Source organism: Triticum urartu, chromosome 2A (assembly GCF_056163025.1).
Source record: "Triticum urartu cultivar PI428250 chromosome 2A, HENAU_Tu73, whole genome shotgun sequence".
Classification (NCBI taxonomy): Eukaryota; Viridiplantae; Streptophyta; class Magnoliopsida; order Poales; family Poaceae; genus Triticum; species Triticum urartu.
Genome location: NC_141874.1, coordinates 486749241 through 486760725, shown reverse-complemented (window position 1 = coordinate 486760725; position 11485 = coordinate 486749241). Strand labels below are relative to the sequence as shown.

The following is an 11485-nucleotide window of genomic DNA, read 5'->3' as shown; positions in this document are numbered from 1 at the left end:
CTTAGGTAGGTATGGTGGACTCTTGAAGATATGATTTGGGTTTAAGGGTTTTTGGATGCACAAGTAGTATCTCTACTTGGTGCGGAACTTTTGGCTAGCAACAAGGGGGGGCAAGCACCACATGTTGAAGGATCTATAACAATATAACTTCTATGTTAATATGAACAAACATAAACCATTACGTTGTCTTCCTTGTCCAACGTCAACAATTTTGGCATATAATATTTTAATGGGGGCTAACAATCACAAAAGATTTCCAAGATAGTGTATTTGCATGTGGAAGTTCTCTTCCTTATACTAATTATTCGTGAATTGCTTGTATGACCAATATTGTGATTGTCAAGCTTCAAAAGATTCACTTTCTAAACCCAATATGAATCTACCACTAGGCATGATATGATTTCAACTTCATGATATTCAATTTATTCAACAATTTACTCATAGGATATAAGTGAAGCACAAGAGTAAATGACAAGCTACTCCAAAAAGATATAAGTGAAGATCATGCAAGTAGTTAAGTAAATGAGTAGCTAATTGAGGACTCTATCTTATTAAAAACTTTCAGATCTAAGAATTTTATTAAAACAGCAAGCAAAACAAAACAAAATGACATTCCAAGAATAGCACACATCATGTGAAGAAGTAAAGACTTAGGCTCAACCGATACTAACCGATAATTGTTGAAGAAAAAAGGTGGGATGCATACTGGGGCATTGTCGATGTCAAAACCGGCGGATCTCGGGTAGGGGGTCCCGAACTGTGCATCTAGGATCGATGGTAACAGGAGACGAGGGACATAATTTTTACCCAGGTTCGGGCCCTCTCTATGGAGGTAATACCCTACTTCCTGCTTGATTGATCTTGATAAATATGAGTATTACAAGAGTTCATCTACCACAAGATCGTAATGGCTAAACCCTAAAAGTCTAACCTGGCTATGATTATGAGGATGTATCTACGGACCTAGCCCTCTGGTTTATGTAGACACAGGAGGGATCTAGGGTTACACAAGGTCGGTTACAAAGAAAGGAATCTTCATAGTTGATCGCCAAGCTTGCCTTCCACGCTAAGGAGAGTCCTATCCGGACACGAGTAGAGTCTTTGGTTTTCGTATCTTTACGGCCCGTCAGTCTGGCCCATATCCAATAAATTGGACACCCGAGGACTCCTTAGTCCAGGACTCCCTCAGTAGCCCCTGAACTAGGCTTCAATGACGATGTGTCCGGCGCACAGATTGTCTTCGACATTGCAAGGCGGGTTCCACTTCTCGAATACTCCAAGATAGTCTTCGGATAAAACGAAGGTGTCCGGATCTGCAACACAACTACCACACCTGACTGCATAGAATACAATATTTCACAAGTCCCATCTGCTTCAATGTCTTCCAGCCCAGGGGCAAGTCGTCCCCACACCGAAGCCCAACAAGAGGGTGGTATTCATCCCTCATTTCCTCCGCGGGGTAGGGTTTCCACTCCACCACTTCGTCCGCGGGCTGATGTTCTATTACGAGCTAGACTTCCATGATCTATCCCCAAACTCCTTCCTCAACATCTCAGCGTTCATCATCGTGTGTGAGGCCTTCCTCCGCATCCAACCCCACTTCGGGCTGTGGCTCAAGGTCTTCAACGTGAAGCCGAAGGTGGTGGACGGCCAGCACATGGAGTGCGGAGGTGCCATGGTGAGCAAGTTGACCAGTGTCTCCTGGCCAAAAGGCACTTTCGTGGAGACCGTCAAGGAATGGCGGAAATAGTGGTTCTACATCACAAAACCCCGCAGCACCACCTGGGTCGTGGCTGCCGAATTCAACTTCGGGGCTCCCATGCGACTCACCTCCTAGGTTGAGAAAAGCCCGAATTGGTCTTCGTCAGACGAGCTGATAGCGCTGCAGACGCATGTGCAAAGCATGGTGGACAAAGATATCAAGTCGTCGATGTAATCCATGTGATGCTAGTTCGCATGATTCTCCCGTGCCAAAGCCAAAGTCTCCCTTTGTGGGAGTTCAATCCGAAGAAGCACCATACCCTGAAGAGGCTCTTCGAAACCACTCACGAAGATGCCTGGAAGTTGCTCTTCAAGGGCAACGAGACACCACTGCTACCTCTTGAGCACTGTGGTGGATTTCCTTGAATAGGAAAGGATGATGCAGCAAAGTAGCGCAAGTATTTCCCTCAGTTTTTGAGAACCAAGGTATCAATCCAGTAGGAGGCTACGCGCGAGTCCCTCGTACCTGCACAAAACAAATAACTCCTTGCAACCAACGCGATAAGGGGTTGTCAATCCCTTCACGGTCACTTAGAAGAGTGAGATCTGATAGATATGATAAGATAATATTTTTGATATTTTTGTGATAAAGATGCAAAGTAAAATAAAAGCAAAGTAAAAAAGAAAGGAAATAACTAAGTATTGAATTATTAATAAGATGAAGATAGACCCGGGGGCCATAGGTTTCACTAGTGGCTTCTCTCAAGAGCATAAGTATTTTACGGTGGGTGAACGAATTACTATTGAGCAATTGACACAATTGAGCATAGTTATGGGAATATCTAGGTATGATCATGTATATAGGCATCACGTCCGAGACAAGTAGACAGACTCCTGCCTGCATCTACTACTATTACTCCGCTCATCGACTGCTATCCAGCATGCATCTAGAGTATTAAGTTCATGAAAACAGAGTAACGCCTTAAGCAAGATGACATGATGTAGAGGGATAAATTCATGCAATATGATAAAAAAACATCTTGTTATCCATGATGGCAACAATACAATACGTGCCTTGCTGCCCCTACTGTCACTGGGAAAGGACACCACAAGATTGAACCCAAAGCTAAGCACTTCTCCCATTGCAAGAAAGATCAATCTAGTAGGCCAAACCAAACTGATAATTCGAAGAGACTTGCAAAGATAACCAATCATACATAAAAGAATTCAGAGAAGATTCAAATATTGTTCATAGATAATCTTGATCATAAACCCACAATTCATCGGTCTCAACACACACACCGCAAAAAGAAGATTACATCGAATAGATCTCCACGAGAGAGGGGGAGAACATTGTATTGAGATCAAAAAAGAGAGAAGAAGCCATCCAGCTAATAACTATGGACCCGAAGGTCTATGGTAAACTACTCACACTTCATCGGAGAGGCTATGGTGTTGATGTAGAAGCCCTCCGTGATGGATGCCCCCTCCGGCGGAGCTCCGGAACAGGCCCCAAGATGGGATCTCGTGGATACAGAAAGTTACGGCGGTGGAATTAGGGTTTTGGCTCTGTATCTGATCGTTTGGGGGTACGTAGGTATATATAGGAGGAAGGAGTACGTCGGTGGAGCAACAGGGGGCCCATGAGGGTGGAGGGCGCGCCCCCTACCTCGTGGCCTCCTCCTTTATTTCTTGACGTAGGGTCCAAGTCTCCTGGATCATGTTCGGTGAGAAAATCACGTTCCCGAAGGTTTCATTCCGTTTGGACTCCGTTTGATATTCCTTTTCTTCGAAACCCTAAAATAGGCAAAAACAGCAATTCTGGGCTGGGCCTCCGGTTAATAGGTTAGTCCCAAAAATAATATGAAATTGGATAATAAAGCCCAATAATGTCCAAAACAGTAGATAATATAGCATGGAGCAATCAAAAATTATAGATACGTTGGAGACGTATCAAGCATCCCCAAGCTTAATTCATGCTCGTCCTCAAGTAGGTAAATGATAAAAACAGAATTTTTGATGCGGAGTGCTACTTGGCATAATTTTAATGTAATTCTTCTTAATTGTGGTATGAATATTCAGATCCGAAAGATTCAAGATAAAAGTTCATATTGACATAAAAATAATAATACTTCAAGCATACTAACTAAGCAATTATGTCTTCTCAAAATAACATGGCCAAAGAAAGTTCATCCTTACAAATTCATATAGTTTAGTCATGCTCCATTTTCGTCACACAAGAATGCTCCCATCATGCACAACCCCGATGACAAGCCAAGCAATTGTTTCATACTTTAGTAATCTCAAACCTATAAACTTTCACGCAATATATGAGTGCGAGCCATGGACATAGCACTATGGATGGAATAGAATATGATGATGGGGGTTATGTGGAGAAGACAAAAAGGAGAAAGTCTCACATCAACGAGGCTAATCAATGGGCTATGGAGATGCCCATCGATTGATGTTAATGCAAGGAGTAGGGATTTCCATGCAACGGATGGACTAGAGCTATAAATGTATGAAAGCTCAACAAAAGAAACTAAGTCGGTGTGCATCCAACTTGCTTGCTCACGAAGACCTAGGGCACTTGAGGAGGCCCATTGTTGGAATATACAAGCCAAGTTCTATAATGAAAAATTCCCACTAGTATATGAAAGTGACAAAACAAAAGACTCTCTATCATGAAGATTATGGTGCTACTTTGAAGCATAAGTGTGCCAAAGGATAGTAACATTGTCCCTTCTCTCTTTTTCACTCTTTTTTGGGCCTTCTCTTCCTTTTTTATGGCCTTTATCTCCCCTCTTTTTTTAATTCCTCACTTGGGACAATGCTCTAGAGAATGATGATCATCACACTTCTATTTATTTACAACTCAATGATTACAACTCGATGCTAGAACAAAAGATGACTCTATATGAATGCCTCCGGCGGTGTACCGGGATATGTAATGAACCAAGAGTGACATGTATGAAAGGATTATGAATGGTGGCTTTGCCACAAATACTATGTCAACTACATGATCATGCTAAGCAATATGACAATGATGAATGTGTCATGATAAACGGAACGGTGGAAAGTTGCATGGCAATATATCTCGGAATGGCTATGGAAATGCCATAATAGGTAGGTATGGTGGCTGTTTTGAGGAAGATATAAGGAGGTTTATGTGTGAAAGAGCGTATCATATCACGGGGTTTGGATGCACCGGCAAAGTTTGCACCAACTCTCAATGTGACAAAGGGCAATGCACGGTATCGAAGAGGCTAGCAATGATGGAAGGGTGAGAGTGCGTATAATCCATGGACTCAACATTAGTCATAAAGAACTCACATACTTACTACAAAAATCTACAAGTCATCAAAAACCAAGCACTACGCGCATGCTCCTAGGGGGGGGGCAGATTGGTAGGAAAATACCATCGCTCATCCCCGACCGCCACTCATAAGGAGGACGATCAAAGAACACCTCATATTTCAAATTTGTTACATAACGTTTACCATACGTGCATGCTACGGGACTTGCAAACTTCAACACAAGCATTTCACAAATTCACAACTACTCAACTAGCACGACTTTGATATTATTACCTCCATATCTCAAAACAATCATCAAGCATCAAACTTCTCTTAGTATTCAAAACACTCATAAGAATTTTTTTACTAATCCTAAATACCTAGCATATTAGGATTATTTAAGCAAATTACCATGCTATTTAAGACTCTCAAAATAATCTAAGTGAAGCATGAGAGATCAATAGTTTCTATAAAACAAATCCACCACCGTGCTCTAAAAGATATAAGTGAAGTACTAGAGCAAAACTATATAACTCAAAAGATATAAGTGAAGCACATAGAGTATTCTAACAAATTCCAAATCATGTATGGATCTCTCAAAAGGTGTGTACAGCAAGGATGATTGTGGTAAACTAAAAGGCAAAGACTCAAATCATACAAGACGCTCCAAGCAAAACACATATCATGTGGTGAATAAAAATATAGCTCCAAGTAAAGTTACCGATGGAAGTAGACGAAAGAGGGGATGCCTTCTGGGGCATCCACAAGCTTTGGATTTTAGGTGTCCTTAGATTATCTTGGGGGTGCCATGGGCATCCCCAAGCTTAGGCTCTTGCCACTCCTTGTTCCAGAATCCATCAAATCTTTACCCAAAACTTGAAAACTTCACAACACAAAACTTAAAGTAGAAAATCTCATGAGCTCCGTTAGCGAAAGGAAACAAAATACCACTTCAAGGTACTGTAATGAACTCATTCTTTATTTATATTGGTGTTAAACCTACTGTATTCCAAATTCTCTATGGTTTATAAACTATTTTACTAGTCATAGATTCATCAAAATAAGCAAACAACACACGAAAAACAGAATCTGTCAAAAACAGAACAGTCTGTAGTAATCTGTAACTAGAGCAAGATATGGAACCCAAAAAATTCTAAAATAAATTTATGGACGTGATTAATTTATCTATTAATCATCTTCAAAAATAATTAACTAAATATCACTTTCCAAATAAAAATGGCAGCAGTTCTTGTGAGCACTAAAGTTTCTGTTTTTTACAGCAAGATATCAAGACTTTCCTCAAGTCTTCCCAACGGTTCTACTTGGCACAAACACTAACTAAACACAAAAAAACACAACCAAAACAGAGGCTAGGTCAATTATTTATTACTAAACAGGAGCAAAAAGCAAGTGATAAAAAATAAAATTGGGTTGCCTCCCAACAAGCGCTATCGTTTAACGCCCCTAGCTAGGCATAAAAAGCAAGGATAGATCTAGGTATTGCCATCTTTGGTAGGTAATTATTCAATGAGGCATCTACCATCCTTAGGAAATTCTTTCTTTTTATTGATTATCAAACTTTTAGGCACAAGATCGAAAAATTCATTTGTAACAAATGGTTCCTTAATGATAGCAAAAAGATTGGGATGAATACTTATAGATTTGAGATCCGCAGTTTCCTTACTAGAAGATTCACCCTTATTTTTAGGAACATACATAAGCTTGGCAATTTTAGTGGGAGGACTTGGAGTATTATTTACGGAAGAAAAAGTGGTTCCCAAGTTGGTAATAATACCCTCAAGTTTATCGATTCTAGTGGAATCCTGATTTATTTTCTCATTAACTATAGGTTCCTTTTCTTTAATATTTTTCAAAGTGACTCCTACTTTAGATTCATATTGAGTGATTCGGTTGTGGAACTTATTATCCAAATTTTCAATTAACTCTACAGTAGCAACCTTATTCTCAATAATTTCAAGTCTTTGCATTACATGCTCCAAAGTTAACGTAGTTCCATTAACCAAAAGAGGCGGTGAGCCAAACAAATCTATCATAGCATTATAAGAATCAAAAGTATGGCTACCCAAGAAGTTCCCTCTGGTAATGGTATCAAGGATATATCTGTACCAAGGAGTAGCGCCTACATAAAAATTGCGAAGAAGAACGGAAGTAGATTGCTTCCTGGTAGATCTATTTTGAGCATTGCAAATTCTATACCAAGCGTCTTTTAGATTTTCTCCCTCCCTTTGCTTGAAATTTAGAACTTCATTCTCAGGATACAATGGAGAAGATAGAGGAATCGCCATAACGACAAGCAAACGGAAAAGAGGCAAACGGAAAAAGAGAGGAAGGATAGAGAGAGAGGGCGAATAAAACGGCAAGGGTGAAGTGGGGGAGAGGAAAACGAGAGGCAAATGGCAAATAATGTAATGCGGGAGATAAGGGTTGTGATGGGTACTTGGTATGTTGACTTTTGCGTAGACTCCCCGGCAACGGCACCAAAAATCTTCTTGCTACCTCTTGAGCACCGCGTTGGATTTCCTTGAAGAGGAAAGGATGATGCAGCAAAGTAGCATAAGTATTCCCCTCAGTTTTTGAGAACCAATATATCAATCCAGTAGGAGGCTATGCGCGAGTCCCTCGTACCTGTACAAAACAAATAACTCCTCGCAACCAACGCGATAAGGGGTTGTCAATCCCTTCACGGTCACTTACGAGAGTGAGATCTAATAGATATGATAAGATAATATTTTTGGTATTTTTGTGATAAAGATGCAAAGTAAAATAAAAGCAAAGTAAAAAGCAAAGGAAATAACTAAGTATTGAAAGATTAATATGATGAAGATAGACCCGAGGGCCATAGGTTTCACTAGTGGCTTCTCTCAAGAGCATAAGTATTTTACGGTGGGTGAACGAATTACTGTTGAGCAATTGACAAAATTGAGCATAGTTATGATAATATCTAGGTATGATCATGTATATAGGCATCACTTTCGAGACAAGTAGACCGACTACTGCCTGCATCTACTACTATTACTCCACTCATCGACCGCTATCCAGCATGCATCTAGAGTATTAAGTTCATGAAAACAGAGTAACGCCTTAAGCAAGATGACATGATGTAGAGGGATAAATTCATGCAATATGATAAAAACCCCATCTTGTTATCCTCAATGGCAACAATACAATACGTGCCTTGCTGCCCCTACTGTCACTGGCAAAGGACACCGCAAGATTGAACCCAAAGCTAAGCACTTCTCCCATTGCAAGAAAGATCAATCTAGTAGGCCAAACCAAACTAATAATTCAAAGAGACTTACACAGATAACCAATCATACATAAAAAATTCAGAGAAGATTCAAATATTGTTCATAGATAATCTTGATCATAAACCCATAATTCATCAGTCTCAACAAACACACCGCAAAAAGAAGATTACATCGAATAGATCTCCACAAGAGAGGGGGAGAACATTGTATTGAGATCCAAAAAGAGAGAAGAAGCCATCTAGCTAATAACTATGGACCCGAAGGTCTGAGGTAAAGTACTCACACTTCACCGGAGAGGCTATGGTGTTGATGTAGAAGCCCTCCGTGATGGATGCCCCCTCCGGCGGAGCTCCAGAACAGGCCCCAAGATGGGATCTCGTGGATACAGAAAGTTACGGCGGTGGATTAGGGTTTTGGCTCCGTATCTGATCGTTTGGGGTACGTAGGTATATATAGGAGGAAGGAGTACGTTGGTGGAGCAACAGGGGGCCCACGAGGGTGGAGGGCGCGCATGGGGGGGTAGGAGCGCCCCCCTACCTCGTGGCCTCCTCCTTTATTTCTTGACGTAGGGTCCAAGTATCCTGGATCATTTTCGGTGAGAAAATCACGTTCCCAAAGGTTTCATTCCATTTGGACTCCGTTTGATATTCCTTTTCTTTGAAACCCTAAAATAGGCAAAAAAAACAGCAATTCTGGGCTGGGCCTCCAGTTAATAGGTTAGTCCCAAAATAATATAAAAGTGGATAATAAAGCCCAATAATGTCCAAAATAGTAGATAATATAGCATGGAGCAATCGAAAATTATAGATACGTTGGAGACGTATCAACCGCCAGCCACAGACTCGGACCGCGGGCACGACATTAACCACCTCGCCAATGAGGTATGTTTTTTTACGCATCCTCTACTTGCTTGTTTCAAGGATGATATCTGAGCTTTTATTATCATTGCTTCTTCAGGAATGGATGGAGAGGGCGAAGCGGATCCAGTGTCCGGCTCCGCTGCCTGAAGAACCAGTCATCCCGTGTCTAGCGAAGATGCTGGTGCCGGCGCCCTATAAGGCGCCGGAGAAGAAGGCCAAGGGGAAGGCCAAGGGGGCCCGGGGTGGCCCCTGCCACAATGGCGCTTTGGACATGACGTCCGAAGACAAGACCCGCTTCTCCATTGCTGAAGATGACGACGATGAGGAGGAGGAGGAGAGCGTCTCTCCCCCTAATGGGGAAGGAAGAAGAGGGCGGCCTCCACAAATCTGGAGGCGGAGGCGCCCAAGAAGGGGAAAGGCCCTCTCGTGGGCAGCTCCGCGTGGGACCTCGACAGCAGTCCGGAGCGACGCCCCCGGAACAAGCCCCTGGCTGCATCGTGAGTACTAAGAACTCATACACGTCCATTTATCCGGCCTTTCTACCTTATGGTACTTTATATGGTTTAATCATGTTATTGCAGTCCGGCCCACGACAGCTCCCAGCAATCCTCATCAAGAGGCTCGTTGGACTCAAAGAAAATGGCCAGCGAGACACCACCGGCCGCTTACTCTCCCAAGGCCAAGGGAGACGACGAGGTGTTGTCCCGAAGGACCTTCCCAGGCCAGGGAGAGGCTCATGAGGCCGTCATGGCGGCGCTGGAGGGCGACACCTCGGCCGCCGGACACATGGGGGAACAAACCCCCATGGAGACTGACGATGGGGGTCGTGCTCAATTCGGCCCCCCTCCGAGCACGGATCCGGAGAACCATACGGCCCCGGAGTCCGACAAGCAGCCTCCTTCAAGAGAAGAAGGCGTGCCCGTCCCGCCGGCGACCTCTGTCCAACCAGAGGTGCCGGATAATCTATTGGAGGCACTACGGGGCGCTTCCATTGTGGAAGAACACTGTATCCTTATGGGTACGGTGATTGAGAAGGTTCAGTCCGTTAAGAGCAGACTGAACGAAGCTTGCAGTGGCTTGCTAACAGGTTTTGAGGTAAGCGGCGCGTTAACCGAGAAAATCCCAATATAGACAGTAGCCCCTGAGATACTGTCCGGTGTTCGGAAAGAAAAGCTGGACAGAGGATCAATTAAATTTCGTAGGAAGCTAACCAAACTGTGTCTGATTTGAATAAGCAAGCGTCACTGCTGGCCGCGACCTCTCACACTGCCGAAGTCTCTGGACTAAAGCAGAAACTGGAGCGGGCCGAAGAGGAGCTCGGCCAGGCGAGGAAGCAGCTGGAGGACCAACAAGGTATGTAGTGACTCGCTATGTATTCGGAAAGAATAAATGATGTATACTGACCGTAGTGTCGTGATATGTGTAGGGGTGACGACCGAGGTCGAGGCCCTAAAAAAGGCCCTGACTGAAGCCGAGGGGAAAGCTGTCAAGGAGCAGGCTGCTCGTAAGAAGCTTAAGGCCAGGCTGAACGAGGTCCAGCAAGAGCTCCAAGATGCTGTGAAGAAGTATGAGGCATTGGAGGGAGATGTTTCGGCTTGAGAGGCCGAACTCTCAAAGGCTCGCCAAAGCGCGGAAGCGGCCCGGGTTGAAGCTCAAGGTGCCCTCCAGGAGATCCAGAAGGCCAAGAAGATCGCAGTGGGTAAGGCATTTAGTATGCAAAGCAAGTATGTGAAGAAGAAATATTTCCTACTAACCCGGATTCGGATTTCTCCAGGGGCATTTGCATATCTACCGCGCAGTGTGTCCGACGGCGCGGAGTTCTTCCGGGTCGAAGAAGGGTGCTCAACAGAGAAACTGTTCTGGTCGCAATACCTTGCACCAGAGCATCCCGTGCCCTTCATCGATCAGCTAAAACAGCTGGTTGAGCTACATAGGGTGGCCGCTGGCCACAAAGGATTTGATAATCCGGCTGTGGCCTGCTGAAGCTATGCCCGGCAGCTACTTCGGGCTTGTGAAGCGGCTAGTGAACGCCTGTCCTCGGCTGGACGTCGTCAAGTGATTGGCCTGCATTGAAGGTGCACGCATGGCCTTCGCTCGCGTCAAGGTGTGGTGGGAGAATACAAACGCCGTCAAGCTGACGACCGAAGGGCCGCCAGAGGGCAAGGAGCACCGCACGCCCGAGCGGTATTTTGCGGATGTATTGGAGGGGTCTCTCATTGTAGCAACGCAATGTGCGCAAGACATTATTTTCGAATGAATACATTCATGTTGTCTTTGCCTTGTATGATGAAACAAAATCTCTATGTAATATAATGTTTTGTTAAAAAAATTCTCCGCCTATGTGTCACACCCTAGCTAG

General features: G+C 43.7%; 1 protein-coding gene across 1 annotated transcript; it reads left to right on the top strand.

Moving 5' to 3' along the window:
• Positions 1-9765: 9765 nt before the first annotated feature.
• On the top strand, positions 9766-10487 carry LOC147985564 (uncharacterized). The gene is made up of 2 exons (XM_087539900.1): positions 9766-10221; positions 10362-10487. The coding sequence occupies exons 1-2, from the start codon at positions 9766-9768 to the stop codon at positions 10485-10487; spliced, it is 582 nt and encodes a 193-aa protein (XP_087396026.1).
• The last annotated feature ends 998 nt before the right edge of the window (positions 10488-11485 follow it).

Coding starts and splice junctions, on each gene's coding strand:
- LOC147985564 (XM_087539900.1), top strand. CDS start 9,766: ATGGCCAGCGAGACACCACCGGCCGCTTACTCTCCCAAGGCCAAGGGA. Junction 10,222..10,361: donor GCTTGCTAACAGGTTTTGAG/GTAAGCGGCGCG, acceptor GATTTGAATAAG/CAAGCGTCACTGCTGGCCGC.